This window comes from Crocodylus porosus, unplaced genomic scaffold (assembly GCF_001723895.1).
Source record: "Crocodylus porosus isolate Cpor-Errol unplaced genomic scaffold, CroPor_comp1, whole genome shotgun sequence".
NCBI lineage: Eukaryota > Metazoa > Chordata > Crocodylia > Crocodylidae > Crocodylus > Crocodylus porosus.
Window position 1 is genome coordinate 4,355,995 of NW_017728915.1, and position 19,520 is coordinate 4,375,514.

The following is a 19,520-nucleotide window of genomic DNA, read 5'->3' on the forward strand; positions in this document are numbered from 1 at the left end:
TACCTCTGCCAATGCTAGTAATTCCCCTTCAGCATTTCTTCTGTGGAGCCCCTTTCTGCACTGCCATCCTGCAGAGCTCTTCCTGGTGCCTGTGAGAGGTGGCAGTTCAGCTCCAGTCTGACACATTCTCTGCAAGGGCTAGATCCCACATTCTTAAACAGTCTCTGGTGCAGGGTAACTTTGGTTCTCTGTTTCTTTGGTCTTATTGTTGGGTGTGACTCCTAAAGGTGGTGTTTCCCTGGTGTAACAGCTACAACACTACCTGCCAGTTTAACATTTGCAGAGGTGATTGCACCAGTACCCCCAGTGCAGGTCTAGTCATCTTCTACACACAAGTGTGTTGGGAACATTAAAATACACCAGCATATTTTTATTACAGACTTTTCCTGGAGTACCTCTGCCCCAGACTCAAAGCAGGTGTAGGGCTATGTTGTCTAGCTGCTTCATTTTTATTGGTATCAAGGCTAATTACACTGGTATAAATGTATTGTGTGTCCAAGCCCTTAGTCCTAAATGGCAAACAGCCTGGTCAAGTGTCCTCCGTTTGCATCTTGGGGTATATTTGCACAAGGCTGTCTCACAGATAGGGAGGATTTTCCCCTGACCAGTGGAAGACCAGCTCTCATGCTGGACAGGGTGGAAGAAGACAGGTGTGGAGGAGAATCCAGGATCCCTTGTCAAATTGGTCTCCTGCCTTGCCCTGCCTTGCTCACCTTCCCCTCTCCATTTCATGTATATCCTTCCCACCTGATAGAGAGGGACCATGACCGTGGTGACATAATCTGCTTTTAATGCCATTCGCTACACATTTCCCCATTAGAGATGCTTTTCCTTCTTTTTCTGAAGGCAGGGGACACTGCTGCAGCCTGTGTGGGGAAGGATAGTAGCTCCTTTCCTGAGCCAGCTGCCCCACAGGACCATGCTGGGTATATCAGGAAGACACGGTTTCCCTTCTGTCCCTCTTTTTCCAACCCCCCATCCTCTGAGACCTGCCTGCTCTCCCAGGACTTGCCTTAGACCCAAAACTAAGCAGGATCCTGCAGAGCTCCAGCATCTGTTACGAGGAGTGCTGTTGACTGCCTCCCTCTAGAAATCAGTATTGTGTCCCCACTCATGCTGCACAGAACTGTCAGCAGTAATGGACCACACAAAGAATCACCCACCTGCCCCTGCTCCTTGCTTCTGGTGTGGAGATGAAGCTCTTCTGTGCTTCCAGCAGACAGTCCGCAGCCCAGCTGTAAGCAATTTGCTGCCGTGATGTGCAAGTCCTGTCCACGAGCTCAGTGCTGCTTACTTCCAGCCCCTTAATGAAGACCCCTGTGTTGCCATACCTGGCTGGCTCACTCAGAGTCCTCTGGCAACCAGAGCGCAGGCTCTCACTGCAAGGAAGGTCAAAGCTTTGAGCCTTTCTCAGTGTTCTCTTGGGAGGCGGCCTCTTGGAGGCTGGAGAGGAGGAGTTGGGTAGCTTCACTTCAAGGATTTCCAAGATGCTCTCCAGATTTGGCTTCTCCTCAGGCATGTTGCCTGGAAGCTTTGATGCCTCAGAGCCCCCCGCACTAAGGGAAGCCCTGCTTGAGCTGGGACTCATGCTGGGAGTTGCTTGGTAGGTAAAATCTTCCCCAACGCTTATATCCCCATAGCTGCTTGGGGATGGCAAGAGAGTCTTTTCCTTAGTCCACCCAGGGGAACGATTTGACCTACTGTAGAAGTGGGATCCACCTTGACTCCTGTCCAAGGGCAGTCCATGGGCAGCCCCCTCAGAGTGTCTCCTGTGGGAGAAGCTACCACCCTCACTGCCAGGCCTGGCCAGCTCCCCATCAGCTGGCTTCCGGTCTGATGGCAGAGATCTTTGTGTTCTCAGAGCAGCTTCCAGCTTCTTCTCAAAGACTAGTTTTGTCTCCTGGCACTTGGACCAGGCAAATTTCCACTGCTTTAGCCCCTTGTCACTCTTGAGCTCACATGCAAGCTCTTTTATCTCCTGGAACTTGGCATCACTGATTTCTGGGTGCTGTCCCTTGTAGCTTTCCAAACACTTGATCACGGCTGCACAGTGCTCAGAGGAGCTGCAGTCCTCCATGCTGATGCAGGCAAGGTGTCGCATCCCTTCTAGTGCCCACTCATACGCCTGCAACAACAAAAAAGCAGCCAATCAGATTAGAGTGCAAAGAATAAAAACCCAACTCAGTGTCCAAGTGCAGGACAAGAGAAAGGACCAGTGTGCTGTCCGGGACAGTACCGAGAGTGTGAACCAGAGGGGGGCTGCCATTGTCAATGGGGCTTAACAGCTCAGCAAAACAAATGGCTCTTTATCCGGAGGGTTTCAGCTGTGCTACATGCTCAGCCACCACCCTGCCTCCCAGTCAGGTCACTCTCATGCTAAGTACATTTACTGCAGGCTGTCTTGGACGTACTGTGTTTGTCTTCTCAAGTGCCTCTCCTGGCCCTGAGAAGTTGTTAGCAGCACTGCAGGGTTCTCACACATCCACAGACTGGGCGGTTATGTGGGAGTCCCATATTTTACCTGTATCTTATGTCCAACACTTCCATTCCCTTCCCACTCAATGGGGAAGGGAGTGTTATTAGCAAGTGGCTAGACTTGTTGGAACTGAGGCCACTGCTGTTTGTCTGGATCCCCTTGGGGATGTGTGGGCCTGTACACTGCAAGCATTACACCTGACTGTGTCATCAGGTAGCTTTCCCATCAGAAGCTTTGAGTAACTGTGCAGCAGGACAAACCCAACCATACCTGTTTTCTACTCATTATGAGGATGATTCTGAGCATTAACGGGAGAGGTCCTCACAGCCCCTGTTGGCACTGGGCACAGAGCTCGGCTCACTGGCACTGCTGGGATGCCTGCTCAAGAAGGGTAGTTGGTGCAGTGCTGCTGTCTGTGAGACAGATTTCCCAAGTTCAGCTTTACAAGGGCTGAGGGGACTGGCAGACAAGTTGGGAAACCTTGGGCTTGTACAGAGAGAGGAGCCACTCCCCTCCCTACCCCAGAGGTGGCGGGTATACAGGAGGGGAAGATAATGGCAGCCCTGAAGAGAGAGTACAGGGCATGCAGCAGCCCAGGAAACAAGAATCCTCTCCCCACCCTAAAAAGGAGGATTGCAGGTGTATGGCTGGTTCCTCACGCTGGTTGTGGGAGACAGGATTCAGGCCAAAAACAAAGACATTTAAAAACAGGACTCGGGAGCCCAGCCTGATGCTTTCTCCTATGTCACCAGTCCATCTTTGTGGCCCCTAACCCAGCCTGCCTTACCCTGACCTTTTACCTGTGTGACCCTGGCCTCTAACCAATTCAGGCTTTCTGTTCCCCTGTCCCCAACTTCCGGCTCTCAGCCTAGCCAGGTCTGGCAATATCCATTAAGTGTATCAGCAGCTGCCATTGGAAAGTTGTGACTATTTTAGTGGTAGCTCTTTACAAGGATGCCAAAAAGTGTGCTCTTCTGAATAAGAGCAGTCTATTTAGCACACACCTGGGCCACAGGCTGCATGCCCCCCTTGACCGGGTGCAGATGCTCCTCCCCCCATAGTGCATCATGCTGGCACCCCTATGCCATGCCATGTGTCCCCCACCACTGCCATGCATTGCACCACATGGACCTCCTTGCCATACCATGCAGCAGGCATCCCCTGCCACAGCGGTACCCCTGCTCCATGTGGGATCCCCTTGAGTGCCCCAACCACTGTAGGGGTAGGAAGGGGAGCCCAAAGACCCTGGTGGTAATAGTGGGAGAACGATGGAGAGAGCAGGACTTGGATGGGGAGCCAGAGGCCATAGTTTAGCCCCTTAGGGGGCAAACACAGCTTGCAGGCCACCAGACAGACAGCACTGACTTAGAGCAACAGGGCCCCGATGCCTGGCTGCCATTCCTAGTACTCTACATAAATAATCACTGTAGTAGATGTTGGACATAGTTACAGTATGACACAGATATTTTCTGTGTAAACTGGGTGGAGCAGGGGCCAGGAAACTATGGCCCATGGGTTGGATCTGGCCCAGAAGGCCCACCCCAACCAAGGCAGCAGGGGGGATCAGGCGTTATACAGCTGCGCCGAGCCACCCATTCCCTATGGAGGCCCCTCCTCAGCAGCTTCCCTGCTTTTTTCTCCGGCCTGTGCTTACCCTGGCTGCAGGGGTTTAAGCACGGGAAGGATGAGGTGGGAGGGTGAGAGTTGTGGGCCTTGGCAGGGAGCCAGGTTACAAGCTCTGGCCCAGGGCAGCAATATGTTGCCAGCCTCTGGGCTGGAGATGTTTTGCATCCAGCTATTAGCCATACACGCAAGGTGTATATCCATGTAGGCAAACTGTATAACCGTACACTTGTAATGGGCACCAGTTCAGCTAGGAAACCTGCATGCATAGGGGAAGTAGGCAATGCTTAAAAACCTGTCCCCCACAGTTACAGGAGTCATCTACATGGATTCAAACAATTTGAATATCAACTGCTGTGTGAATGCTGGGAGAGGCTGGCTGGGACTGCTGCCTGCAGCTGAATTCCCACATTGTACTGCATCCTCTCCATACACTTTGTGGACTGTTGCTAACCTTCAGCCATTTACATGAGAGCAGCATTATGAGCACAGGGAACACAGCACAAACCCATGCAAGGGGAGTCCCCATCCCTAAAAATCTAAGACAAGGTACCAGCAAGTGTAACCACCAGCCAGAGGGAATGCTGGCAGAAAGGCTGGGACCATGGCAGGAGTAAAATGAGGCTGCTGATTGACAGTGCTTAGCCTTTTTGTTTTATTTAAATAAATCAAAGATACACAAGCAGGCTACTCACGGCAGTATCTACTGTCTCCGCTGGCTTTCAGCCTGGCTGTTATTGTTGCCTGAGTGAGCCAAATTTCATTCCAAATTACACCAGTATAAATATAGACTATTTTCTTTGGAATCAACAGTGATTTGAGGCTTGCACCAGTAAAGCAAAGTACTGGCCCCAGTACCTAGCAAAACAGATATTTAATGTTCTGGTTTTACTCAAATGTAAAAGTGCCGAATCTGACTGACTACACTGAACCCAGACATCTCTGACCTCAGTCTCCTTGGTGGAAAGCTAATGGCTGGTTGTTCAACTAATACTTGAAAATTAATATCTCCTAAAGAAACAACTGAATTATAAAAAAGGTTTGGACACATGATTTGGATAAAGGCAACTGTAATGGGTACCGAGTTTCAGGCAATGGGACTCAATACTATGCAAGTCACCAAATAGGGTTCTCTGACCTGCATTTGTTCTGCAGAGGTCAAGCCACATGGTCTAACAGTACCTTGTGGCCAAAATCTATATCCAAGCTTTCACAGTGCCTCTGAGGATCCTGCTCTCAGTGTCTACCCTACTACCCACTCAGCACCTCATCAAAATCTTACAGTTATCAGCCAACAAAACATGGTGATGCAGAGCAACTAATTTACTAGGAGCTGTAGCCCCATCGAACAGCCTTAGGTATTTGGGACTTGTACAGTGTGAAATGAGTCTGTCAACACTGAATTCCAATGAGTGGCCTTTCTTCTGTGCAGGGAGTAAAGGCTGGGGAGGCAGATGGCCAGGAGGCTGCTGACAGCTGCTTTTTTCTGTAACCTAGAGGGGATGGTACATCTTTAGTAGTCCAGTAAAGCAACCCAGACCCCCTTGCCCTGCACACATCAAACATTTCCTTCCCAGAGGCAGATGGGACCCAGCTGTCACATACACAACTGGCCCAGAATTTTTTAATGGTATGTTTTTTCCATTAAAAAAATGTTCATTTGTTGAGACAAACCTTTCCTGAGAAATGGCCAAATTTCAATTTCTTTATCAACCTGAAAACAATGTGAAGACGGCATTAGGAAATGGTCAAACCGTTTGGTGTTTTTAAAGGAAAACATTACATTTTTCCAATTCAAGATGACTTGGTTATCAAATATTAGCTAATTAAAAAACAACCCTGAAAATTAGCAAAACATAACATTTCAATTGAGTAACTCTTTTTTACATTTTTAGTTCACAAAAAGGGTAGATGTTAATGTTTTATTCCAATTTGGGACACAAACTCACCCTCCAAAAAACAAAACAAAACAAAAACCAGTTTTTGCAGGATAAGGAAGTGTTACTTGCCCACCTCTGGCCATTTGTGCTCCCCTGCAGTTTAGGGCAGCTGCCCCAGGTCCCCTCAGGAGGCAGAGTTCAGAAGGCACACACAAAGCAAGCACAGCATGCTTCACAGGATTGATGTCAGCAGGCTGATCCCTGCTGGGTGGCAAGTCCTTTCCTTTCCATTGCTGCCTAAACACATAGTGAAGCCATATTTCAAACTACTTCTCTGGTTGCTTGATTTCTACTGCTCAGTGTATATGCAATTCAGTACCATGAAGTGGGGTGGGTGAGTGAGGCACCAGTCTCAGACACCAATTTAGTAGGGATGCCAGAATGGTTGCCCCTCTGCGCCCCACTAACTGAAGCCACATGCCATGAAAACTGGCCCATGCAGTGCTGGCAGGGTGTGTGGCTGGGCAGAGAGGTGCTCTGGGGCTGGGATCTTGTGGTGATCACCGCATGGGGCAGAGCTGCACCGGCTGCCTACACACCCCAGGCAGGGGCATGCAGGCAGCAGACTGCAGCTCTGTCTCACCTCTGGACCATGCTGTCACTTCTGCAAAATCCCAGCTCCAACCCCAGCCCTGGAGCAGCTTCCTGCCCAGCCACACTCCCCACCAGTGCTGCTTAGGCTGGTCTCCATGGAAACTGCCCACAGCAACACACGCAGGGGCTGCTGGGAAATGGAGTCTGGCTGCTGGCTGGGTCCACCATTTTGCCCACCCCTGTTTTAATGGTTCAGCTTCAAAGGACCAGAGTGAACCATTCTTCTCCTGGGCCCCAGTGGCAAGAAGGGACTTGGCTGGATTGATGTCACTCTCCATCTTGCTGTTCCCTATGAACTGGGATGATGTAAAAGCAGGGTCTTCCCAACTGAGGGCTCTTTTGCTGCATATCCTCTTGAGCCCCTCCACAGATGTCTTCATGGTTCATTTCTCCCATCTCTTTATTCATATCTCTCTCCTTAGAGTAGCTCTTTCTGAAGCTTCATCCCTCTGGTTTGACAGAGCAACACTGGGCCCAGTTTTATCACAGCCATTTGTAAATGTGTAAGGAGTCCCTAAGCAAGGCCAGAGGCACATGAATTACAATATATTGGTACAAAAGTTGAACTGGAGGGTGATGGCCTTGCAGAGCTCTAGTGGGGAGAAATGATATAGCTGCACTTCGCTTTGGCTATGCTGTACATGCACAGTGAGCTCTATGAGCTTACTAGCTGATTGGAATGAGCTTTGATGAGCTATTGCTTGATTCTAATCCACACTGCCCTTTTAACATACTTGACTTTCTTCCCGCACACAGGAACTGGGCAGGAGGGTCATTGCCACTATTTTCACTGTGAAAGAGCTCCTCACACAAAGGACTGTTGCATTTTGCTGCAGAGGTGGCACAACTTCATCATCAGCAATCCCTTTCAAGGAGGATTTTTACAACCACTCATTGATAGGTCTTGAAGCATAGGCAGAGGAAGAAAAAAAAATTGGAGGGGCTGACCACATGCAGGTGCATGCACACTCCCTCCCCCAGGCAGGAAAGTCCGCAGGGGGAGGGGAAAGGGCCACGGGGGGGAGCGGCGTTGCCAAACGCCATCTCATGTCAGCCCCGGCTGCCTCCCAGCCCTGGCCACACCAACCGCAACTGCCTCCCCAGCCCCAGCCCCAGTCCCGGCAGCCTCCCGGCCCTGGCTCCAGCCTCAGCCGCCCACCGCCTGGGGGGACCCAGAGCCTGGAGCTGGAGTGGGGCCAGCCTCAGGTGCACTACCGGGCTGGAGGGAGCAGAGCCCCCAGGACCCCCATGTCTGCCCTGCCAGGCCCTATACAGCTGGGGCAGGGTGGGGCGGAGCGTGGGACAAAACTGCAGCTCATCCAGGGATGCAGAGAAGGGCAGTGGCTCCCACTGCTGCACATGTCCCAGGGGGCATGGGGGGCACGTGATCCCAGTCATTGAGTCTGACCCCCTGCCCTGGGTAGGAAAGAGTGCTGGGGTCAGATGACCCCAGCCAGGTGTCTGTCCAATCTCCTTTTAAATATCTCCAAGGAGGGGGACAGCACCACCTCCCTTGGAAGCATATTCCATATTTTAGTACCCCTCACTGTAAAGAATTTTTTCCTGATGTCCAAATCTGAATTTGCTCTCTTCCAGTTTGTGGCCATTATTTTTAGTTACCCCGACAGGTATCCTGGTAAACGTTGTATCCCCCATTTCTTGCTGCCCCCCTCCCTCCTGATGAGTTTGTAGGCAGCCATGAGATCGCCTCTCAGCCCCCTCTTGTGGAGGCTGAAGAGGTTCAGGTCTCCCAGTCAGTCCACATAGGGTTTTTTCTGTAGGCCTTTAACCAGACGAGTGGCCCTCCTCTGAACCCTCTCCAGGTTGAGGTTGTGTTATCACTGGAGTTGGTCAGCAAGCCAGATCTTTCCAGCTCTTGATGTCAGCATCCATTTTCTTGAGGTATGCTTTCTACGGGTCCTTGTTGTGTCTCCTTCACTCTTCATGAGATCTCAGGCCACAGTAAGCTGGGACTAGAGAACTTGTTTTAAGAGTCGCAAGTTAGGCATTTGCACACAATGTTTGGTTCAGTGAAGATAGTGCTTGAGAATCACCAGTTCAGTGCTGATAACACTGGCTTCAGCAAGGATGCTGGTCTGTGTGTGGCAACTGTCCCATTCGACGTGGATGATTTTCCAGAGGCACTGGCACAATTTACAGCCATCCTGATCCCCACTGAAATCAGCATTGTGACATCACACATAGCAGCCAGGAAACCTAAGCCAGGGAGTACTGCCTGCTGGGGCCTATCTGGAAAGGCTGTGCTCCATAGCAAAGAAGGAAGTGCTTGAAACCTGTCTTATGTTATAGAAACCAGTCTGGCCCTCAGGCTCCTGGCTAGTTTTCATGGTAAGTCATGGATGAGGCAAAGTTTGTATATCCCAGTTCCATAGAGTCTTATTGGTCTCACTTTGTGCAATATGATTTTCAGAGCTCTTTATCTTAGTGTCTAAAAAAATTTTAATCATGGAAAGACTGTGCTGGTTTTCATTTGGGCAATGCCAGCAATTAGATGATGGTTCTGGGTAGAGGGTGCTGTGGGATTCTCAGGGGAGTTTGTCCTTAGGTTAGAGTCAGTTCTTGAATCAGAACCAGCTCCTGGGAACAAGACTTTGGTGTTAGGTTGAGGGTCCTTGGAGCATGGCTTCACTCCTGCACACCTGCATACTGTGTGAGCAATCCTGTTCCAGCATAGGAGAATGTGTACCAATAAAGCAAATTACAGTTAGCCTCTGCCCAGGGCTCGTGTCACTGCCTTCTCATTCACTAGGAACACAATCTACAAGACCTTGACATTTGCTACTGCTCTGCAGCAGGGCAACACCCTGCTGCAGAGGGTTCTAATTTCCCAGAAACAATGAAGTCCGTGCAGATTGGACTCAGCTGAGCACTGGAGAACCACTGGAACAGACATGTGGCTGAAGATCCCATATGTTTAAAGCCCCTGATTCAGCAAAGTGCTTAAAGCATCTGCTTATGTGCTTTGCTTTAATGAGAGCACAGCCAAGTCCACACACCAAGGGACAGTAGTTATCAAGAGTGGAAACCAGGCATCCCCTGAAGATTCTTATTAAGGAATGAAATACGTGTGCATATAAAGGAATGAAATGCATTCCTTATAAAGGAATAAAATGCATATGTGCGTATGTGGAGTATGAGGCCAGCCCTGTGCCCTATACAGTAACTGAATGCCAGTGCAAAAAAGCCTATCTGCAGACAGAGCAGTCTCTCTGGAGGCAGATGTACAGGTCTGGGTGATTCCATGGTCTTTGACAATTGTTCTCTTGAGCTGCAGCTAAATGGAGTGTGTTCAGCTAGTCTCATTATACATTCAAAGCAAGAAGCTACTTTAGAAAACCCAGCAGCTGCTTCAGCAAAAAAATGCTGCTTCAGCTACAACTAAAACAAATGCCACCAAATGCACCCACAGCCAGCAAAACCACTATCAGTGATGGCCTCTCTGTCTAGTCCCTGGTGCTGGGCTATTAAAGAACCCAGCACCCTATACCAGGAAAATGCACAGTCTGGTGGGAAGGAATGTCTCCTGGCATGAGAGATGTCAGTCACCAAGTGGACAAGACTTGGAAAGGACAAGTCAGTCACCAGGGGATGTTCTGGTTACAGGAGGGCTGAATCTAGGAGCTCAAGTATGACCTGAGGCCAGGCAGGAGGGTATCTGCGAGTCTGAAGTGAACTTGAGAGAAAAAAACATATTTTATCAAATCAAAATGGATTAGCGGTGGCAGGATGCGTCCCACCACAGCTGATCTTCTTCACAGGACAAAACATACATTGCAGAGGCCCGATACAGGACAATGGGCAATATATTTCCCTCACCAAGGAATTCTTCATCTTTCACTCGACCATGCCTCCTCGCCAGGACCTACACTGTTCCATCCTACCAGGTGAAGCACAGGTTGGTGCAGGTCCCAGCAAGGAGGCACAGGGTGTCATGGGAACCAGGAAATTATTGGTGCCCTGGGCCTCTGCCCTGGGACTCACACTGGGCATCACACCACCTATGCTTCATACAGATGCATGGGTCAGTACAGAGGCCTGGGGCAGAGCAGGCACTGAGGAATCTCCATGACTGTGGACTTTATCTACTTAAAGAGAGACTCCCTGGTATCTCCCTAGAAAGTCTCAGCCCCAGGCTTTCCCTATTTACAGAGGCACATGGGAGAACCTAGGGGATAGTCTCTGTAAGTGGGGAAACGCTGGATTTCTCAGCTTACTAAGAAGTGCCTCAAGCTTGGGGTATGTCTCTGTAAGAGGAGAAAGCCAGGCAGGTGCCCAGGGCTTTAAGGGGCCCAATCCTGCTGGGAATTCCTATGGTGCACAGGATCAGGCACCTCAAGCCTCCAAACCACCTGCCCAGGGCAGCCGGAGAGTGCAGGCAGCTCTGGCTCTCCCATCATCAAGCAAACAGATGTGCACCACAATAAGGTGGCACAATCTATTACCACCTCTGTTAAAGCCACAAATTCTGGGCATTCATGGCACAACAAAGGGTATGGATGTCTGTTTGCTTCACCTTTTTGCTGCTATCAAACTTTTTATGGCAGTGCAAAGGCAAGGAAAGGTAATATCTGTTTCCACCAAGAGTGTGTCTGCAGTCTATTTTGCTTCCTTTCTGACAGGTGACTGCTCATTTTGCTGGCTAATGCGCTAGGTAGGCTGCAAGCAGGATCCTCTGCAGGGTCAAATGTGAAGAGACTGCGAGTGGGTAATTAAGAGTATACACACAGTACTCTCTTCTCTTATTCTGCAGCTGACTGGTCTGTCCCCCTCTTGATCAAGCCCTCTATACCAGCAGGAAGTACTGGCCACCTCTGTGAGCTTAGATAATATCATCAATAGTGCAATTTTATTGGAATGCATCTCCTTTCCCTAGCCCCTAGGTTACAATCACTTGTTCTTTGCCTCTTCACCTCTCAAACTTCACTATTTAAAAAGGAAATGAGCCAGATGTGTCAATACATTGGCCTAGACACAGGGATGTGAAAACTGATCTGCCTATAGTTCAAAAGAGCCTTGCTAGTCTGTCAGCTGCTGGATTACATGGTGCAAGGGATGGACATGGCCCACGAATGACCTTAGGCCAGTGATTAGTGCAGCCAAAGTCCGGGAGGGCCATGACCTGGAGAGCCCTCATACATGGCTATGTCTGTGAGCAGGACTGGCCAATTTCCTGCTGCGGAGAGAGTATCCTAACAAAGGCAGAGAGAAGAGGCTTCTCCTTTGTAACTCCCCCTTTTTGACCTGCCTGTGCTAAAGGCTGGGAATGTAAACTGATCCTTCCAGAATAATACAGCCAGGCTGATCCTCCCTGATCCCCATTTAGTAGCATTTGCTCCTAGGACAATCCAAGAGCCAAAGAGAAGTCCAGAAATGATTTTACATGGCAATGACAGCTATTTAAGATCTCAGGGCCTGTTGCAGGCAAGTAAATAGCGGAGCTCTGTCCCCATGCACAATAGGTTCTGCCTCCCATCTTCCTGCAGTTTGTTTGACAAGTGTCTAAATGGCTACCAAGGCTTTACCAGGTCATATCATCTCCCCAGCTGCACTTTCCAGCATACCAAGTGACAGTGATAGGAGTCCGGCTAGCATTGCCCAGTGCCACACACAACAAACTCAGGCATATCAAACAGAGCCATTCTGGGAAATGGCCTCCTGGCTCTGTCCCCAGCTCTTCCCCAGTCTGGGGAGGAGAGAGGTACAGGGCTTAAGTACATGCTTTTCCAGTGATGCTGCAACCAGCTAGAAGGCAACTTCTAAAGATGAAGACTAAAAAGATGAAGGTCTATGTGTGGTGAAGCTGAATATAACCACCACTCCCAAATAACGCTCAAGGAATTAGCTCTGGAAACGGGCAAGAAAGAGCCTATGCCACCTTTGGTGAGGTACTCAGAATTACCCAATAAGCCTTTGACTGCACCTCGGAATTACAAGGAGTTATAACTGTCCTCAACATACAAAGCTACCTACCCCACAGTTGAATTTAAGAGTCAGTGACAGATCAGGTCTACAAGTGTGCTTGGGAAAAGCAGAGTTTATAGTGAAATTTCCATGTGGTTTGTTGTTGTCAGTGTCTCTACTGGGCATACTCCTCCTAGGCTGATACACTACTTCAGCATGTGTCACTGCTGGCTATAGGAAGTGCATGGATTTGTACACATTCCAGTGCAGAACCCACCTAGAATTTTTCTCTTTCAGTGATGTCTACTGTGCCCATCACAGCAACACTTGAATTGCTGTAGGTGAGGAGATCATAAAAGAATACTTCCAGTCCACTGCAAGCAGAGCACCTGGAGTGAGCTAGCAGTTTTCACTGGTGCCTAAAGCCCTTCATTAGGCAGGAGTTCAAGACGCTTTCCCCCTTTAAAATCCGAAGTGTGAAACATGGTGAGACTTCTCCAAGATTGTGATCACAGGGATTTCTAACCCTTCAAAGAGGCAGGAACACATCTCCTGGCACTACTTGATAGCACAGGGAATAGAGGAACAGAAGGGATTATCCTCTTGACTGGGAACATAAATAAGGAAATGGACTGGCTGGAACTGTGTCCCCACCACTTCCTCCCCATAATCTCATGCCTCAAAGAGGGTCTTAGGGTGCCTACAGATGTTTAGGGCCCTGCACTAACTCATGGCACTTTACACAAAGCACCATGAGTTACATCCCTGCTTCCCCTCACCCCTGACCCATGACCCAAAAGATGTTCACCTGTTAGGCTGTGGGGGCAGGCTAAAGCCTGTCTGTACTGGCTTTGGCTAGCAAAGCAAACCTCTCCCTAGCCATCCCCCTGCCCCCCAAACACTGCGGCTGTCAGCAGGGTAGGAAGAGGGAACAGCAGGCAGCTGCCAGCAGGGCTCAACCTGGCTGAAACTGGGGTGGGGGCAAAGTGGAACAGAACTCTCCTCACCTTGCAAGGGCCCACCCCCGCTACCCCAACTGTGGTATTGGGGGAGCTGGGCTGGGCCTGCAAAGTGAAGAGGGGCTCTCTTCCCACATCACTCTACCCAGGCCTCTTGACAGTGGCAGCAACAGCTGCTGGTTCAGCTTGGCCTGCCGGAGCTACAGGAGGGTGAGGTGGAATGGACCCCCTCACCTTGCCAGCCCAGCTTGGCTTCCCCCAATACACCAGCTGAGCCGAGCCCTGCAAAGCATGAAAAACTGACCCTCAAGGGAACATAAGTTCCCTAAGGCACTCTACTTTAGATCACCTGCAACTAATGCCTCATTTGACAAGCATTAATTTTTTTCCGCGATCAGTCATTTTAGAAGCACTGTGCAGCAGTGCATGTATGTTATATTGCGGCTATACAGCACTTTCTGTTAGCACTCTTAGATAAAGGAAATGAACACAATAGTCAGCTGCTGTTTTGCACTCAGGATGGTTGGTGTCTTCCCTGTAAGGCCTAATCATGGTGGGCTCTAAGAACATGAGCTGCTACCACATAAAACAGGCCATGAACTAAAGGGATTTCAGGGCTCTCATGGCCCAAGGAGAAGAGTAAGTTCAAGTGAAGAGTGAGTGAATCTCTAATAAGGCCATGGAGCTCAGTAAGCAGGCATCTGGAGTGGGAGGCAGAAGGTGCATCTATACTACAATGCTCCCAAAAGCATGGCTAAAAAGCATGTTCTGCCTGTTTGCTCACTCCCTGTGGTCATTTGCAAATGGTCTGCCGCAAAATGCCCTTTGTATCTCAGTTATGCAAACCAGACAGTGCATTGTACTGTATGTACCAACCCCAGAAATGAGGCAACCCCAACACCTCTCTAAAAATCTATCTCTAGGGTACTTGACAGCAGGGCCAGGGATGGGCCTTGGATGGCTTCACTGTCTCATTTCTGCATTGAGTAGTACATAGGTGAGCCATGCTTGAGTGGCACTCCTGGGAGCACAGTGGAAGTGGCCCAGACCAACCTGGAAACACCTCAGTCATGCTGGCCCCTTCTGAGGGGGAAAAAACTGAATGCCATACCCTCACATCCCAGGGAGCCTACCCTGAAAAAACATGACTGAGACTCTGTAGCAGAAATGGGTGACTGTACAGGACACAGTTAGGGCCTGACTGTACAGGACTGATCATAGCCAGGCCCTGTGAAGAACCAGAACTTGTTCATTCCAAGAAATCCACAAGTGACTGTCTACTGCTCTGATGATTAACATACAGAGAGCATCTGAAGGTGATCTTACATTCAAGTGATCTAATCCTGAAAGCTTGGCACCAAAAACATTATCTAAGTCACAACCCCTTCCAATTCAATGACCCTCCCTGTGAACAAGCCATACACACTTGCTGAATCATGGAGCTCTTTGGGTCAAGGACTGTCTCCTACTAGATGGCTGCAAAGCATCCAACACAAAGAGATGCCATCTGGCTGGGATTTGTAGCCATTGCTACAACATAATCCATCAACAGCATCTCAGGTATGAATTTGGAAAAACAACTAGAGATGACAGGCAGGCAGGAACTGTGGAGACAGAGGTGAGGGATCAGAGCACTGCTGTAACAGGGATGCTAGGAAAGACTTGCTGAGTGCCTGCACACTGCACACAACACTGACCTAACCTGACCTGAGCCAAGCACCTGTCAAAATGTCAAATGTGTAGCCTGGTGGGGCCCTTTTGAATGTAGCCAAAATTCTTCCTGCAGCATGATACCAGAGAATTGTTTGCAATAGTCAGTTCCCAAGCACTGACCTCAACAGAGCTGGGGCCCTGTGAAGACAATGCTCCCCAGCACAAGCTTTTAAAGTAATGGAGTGCACAACAGCGCAAAAACCAATGCAAATGCCTCTCTCCCCTCCATCCTTTGAGAACAGTCTGTCATTTCAGTTATGCAAAGGGGACATCTCATTGTATTGCAAGAAGGAAGGAAGGAAAATCTGAACTCACTCCCTCTAAAATCCACATGCCACTATAGACAGCCCCAAGTATCTGCCCACAGTTACAAATGCCCAGTGCGCCCCTTGTCACATTTTTCAAAATGCAAACCCTAAACTGATACAAGCTGCAGTCTGGGGATTACACCTCAAGCTAGCAGTTCTAAATGGATGTAATTATGAAGCAATTTCCCATTGAGAAGCACAGAGAACTGTTATACAGGCTTAAAAGTTACTGTCACAACAAAGCAGCCACTATGCAAACAAAGAAAAACCTCCTCTGCTAACAGAGAGAGACCAATTAGTTGCACTGGAAAGTGCTTGTGCAGAATGCTTAGCTTCCCCTGTGCTTTGGGTCTGCTTTGTATTTTCCTGAGAGTCTTCCCATGCAACTCACTGTAATAATGTCCAAGAGAGAAAAAAACTTCAGGCCAAGAAGTCAGGGTGTTACTGAATGATTAAACAATTTAAAAAATAAACCTACTCTTACCTTCATATTTCTACAGAGGGGGTCCATAGCGCAGCTGAGTACAAATCCGTGTGCTGTGTGCGATCATCCTCTGCGGTCAGACTGAAGCAATGGCGCCCAATTAGTGCACCCTACCAAGTCCTGCTATTCACAAGCAAATGCTGCTAGCCTAAATACCAGATGGACAGTCCCTGGTAACTAGAGAAAAGGAGGTGGGGGGAAGGGCCTTGACTTCACATTAAACCTACTGGAGTGTGTGGAGAACACCCAGAGTTGGGCATTGGACACACCACCTGGCTTTTACATTGTGACAAGAACAGGATAAAATGTCACCACTAGCACGAGCAGAGGATCTGTGAGCAAAGTTAAAAGAAATTAATGCATCCCAAATGGACACATGCTTTGCAGTTAGACTAAACCAGATCTTTCCCGGGGAAATAACAGCACTCTACCCCTGACCACCCTGCTCTTGGACACTAAGGTTAGGGGCAGAAGTTACACATAAACTGGTTAAAGTGATCAGAAATTGGTTTAAATCTATAACAGAACAAAAGTTCAGTGCACATAAACCAGTTTCAAAATGGCCAAAACTGGTTTAAAATAAATCTGGCTGAATGTAGTATCAGACTTAACTGATTGAGGTCAAACTGGCTTATGGAACTTCTGTCCCAGACCCCTTCCTGCTTTAAGTTAAATCAGAGACCCCCAGCATGCTTTTCAGCCGTGGGCTGGGTTGTTATGTGCTATCTGCTCCAGAGAGTAGGGGTGGCCCTGCTCATCTGCTCTCTAGCTGGAGCAGGGGTAGAGGCATAGCCAGATGCCAGCCCAGCATGGTTCTCAGAGGCAAAATGGGTGGCTGGGGATTCCCCCCTCCCACCCCTCTTCCCCCTGGGGACCCCAGCTGGGCTCTGCCTAGCAGGGACAAAGCATCCCCTTGTCAGAGCATACTTCTCCACTCCCCCTCTAAGCACACCCTGGCTAAAATCCCCGCAGGCCAGGGTGAGAGACTAACCTCCCCCCAGTCATACTCAGGACTGCTGGGGGCCTGGCCACACTTCCTCCCTCAGCTCATCTTCCCTCTGCCACTGTGGAAGGGAAGAGAAGGGAAGGGAGGGCTCATTCTAGCACCCCTGGGTCTGGCCTGAGCCACTGCAGGCATGTGCCTGAATTTCCAGAATCAAAAGTGAACTTGCTTGCTGGTTCAATCTACATAGGTTAGACTAACTTGCAAAGATTGAATCAATTCAGGCTTGGACTTTTTGAATGTCTGCACTTAGCCTACAGCAACAACTCCCATTCCCTTCAAGCACTATACATGAGCTAGACCAGTAGTTCCCAATCTGCGGTATGGGTACCACCAGTGGTATGCAGACAACCTGTCAGTGGTACGTGTTAAGGGATTTATTATAATTATATTAAAAAAATTTGCTGGTGGTCCTGAAGGTTGTATCATTTTAAATTGGTGGTGCACAATTTGTCAGAGTTTGGGAACTGTTGAGTTAGACAGCATGTGGAGCTGTGGCTTTTGTATGCATCAGGAACCAGGTATTTCAGAGAACAGGAGCCTCCTCCCAACCTGTCATTTGTCAGTGACTTCCTCTTTATGCAGAGGATTCATTTATTTTTTTTACTCTGTTCCCCATACATGAAGCGCATAGAATCCCTTTCACTGTCTGGATTAGATTGACATGGGGAATCCAAGAACCCAAGTTGTGTGGACTGGATCTTCATGAAATGCTGTGAGAAGGAAGGAATAAAGTATTGAACTGTTTCTGGGCAGTAGTGAACATGGTTCCCCTCCCATGGGTGACTGGTGCCACCTTAGTCAGGGGGGCATGCTGATCCTGCCAACCAGGGGGGAGGGGTCTCCCTGACTAAGGCAGCACCAGTTGCCCATGGGAGGGGAACCATGTTCACTACTGCCAATTGCTGCAACCGCTTCCAGGAGTGGCTGCAGCCACTTCCAGAAGCAGGTACAGCAATCGGCTGGTGCTTGCAGTGGGGCACGAGCACTCCCACCTACCCATCGCCTAAGCGGCAAGCACAGCCAGTCAGGGGGTACACCAGTGCTCTCAGGGGGTGCGTGTGCACCCATGTACCCCTATGCATCACCACTGTCCACTCCTCTCAAAATGGGAGGCAATTATATTAAAATTGTTAGTCCATCTAAATTCAATCATTAAGGAAAAATTCTTCAGAACTTTATTATTATTATTTATATTATTATTCATGGAAAAGACCTTACCCCAGCCTCATGTTAGATACAGTACAAATACAGAACAAATGGCCCCTGACTCAAAGAGCTTACAATCCAAACATGAGACAAGAAATGACAGTTGGCAACAGAAAAACAGATGGGTGGTGTAAGGAAATGAAGAGATCCTGTGGTCATTTTGATTGGTACCTTGATTGGTCTCAACATACCAGCAGCTTAACCAGTGTCAGGTATTTTGTAGGCCTCAAAGAAGACTGGTATGGCTGAACTAGCCAACTGCCCATCATGAATGATGGAGTGTTTCAGGGACTGTTTGCATGCCCCACCCTGCTCCTCGGGACTGGCCATGTAAACAGTCCCTCCACCCAAGGGTGATGCATAGGAGGTGCACACGGGTGCATGTGTACCCCCTGAGTATGGCAGTACACACTCTACAAAAAGGCCGACAGTGTCAGCAGTGCCTGCGGGCAGTTGCTGCTCACCCCCCCACTGCTGACAGCATCTGTGGGTGGTCCATGATCGCCGCTGGCTCCTGCCAACACTGCTAGCAGCATCCGTTGCCGGCAGGGGTTGCCGACCCCTGGTCGGCGTTTGCCACTCCCACCCTGCCTCCCGCCGCTGACAGTGCCAGCGGTGTCTGCGGGAGCATCAGCTTACCACTGTCGCTTTCCTGCTGCTGGGGGCACACACCGCCTCCCTGCCTGAGGCCAAGGCCAAGGCGATGGAGGTGGCAGCAGAGGCAGCAGATACCTCCCCCTGCCCGCCTCTGCCCCGCCCCGCTGCCTGAAGTGGAAGCAGCAACGGCAGTGGCAGTGGCAGCCTGCACACAGATATGCCTTGATTTTATCTACACTAGAGCAACTCAGTATCGACACTGAGTGCCAAATTAGGCACTCAAAAATCATGTAACTGGCTTAAAAAGCAGAAGATTTGGCATGTCTACATGAGACACTTTATTTGAGATTAGTGCAAACTACTGCACAGTAAGCATTACCATTAACATGTGCAGATGCTTACTCCACAGTAATTTGCGCTAATCCCAAGTAAATACAGGTAGCAAATTTACTCGCAATTAGTTACTGCACAGTAACACGCTCCTCTGGCCCTAGGTTCTCCCCCAACCCTGCATGAGCCTCTCACATGCCGAGGAACATGTTGCCAGTGGCGATGTCCTCTGTGGCTGCTGGGGGCAGGGACATATAGTGCAGACAGGTAGCTCTCCAGGCAGCAGCAAAAGCTGAGGGGCAGCATGGGCTTGCCCACCACACTGTCAATCCTCAGGGTCCTGTGCCAGGTGCACAGGTGTG

At 49.5% G+C, this 19,520-nt stretch overlaps 1 protein-coding gene across 1 annotated transcript in view; it reads right to left on the reverse strand.

The window, feature by feature from the left end:
* LOC109310436 (puratrophin-1-like) overlaps positions 1–19,520 on the reverse strand; it is a 55,969-nt gene that overhangs the window by 12,455 nt on the left and 23,994 nt on the right. The window contains exon 4 of the mRNA XM_019535564.1: positions 1,164–2,125. Within this exon, the coding sequence (XP_019391109.1) occupies positions 1,164–2,125 (962 nt within the window). The remainder of the gene's footprint in view (positions 1–1,163; positions 2,126–19,520) is intronic.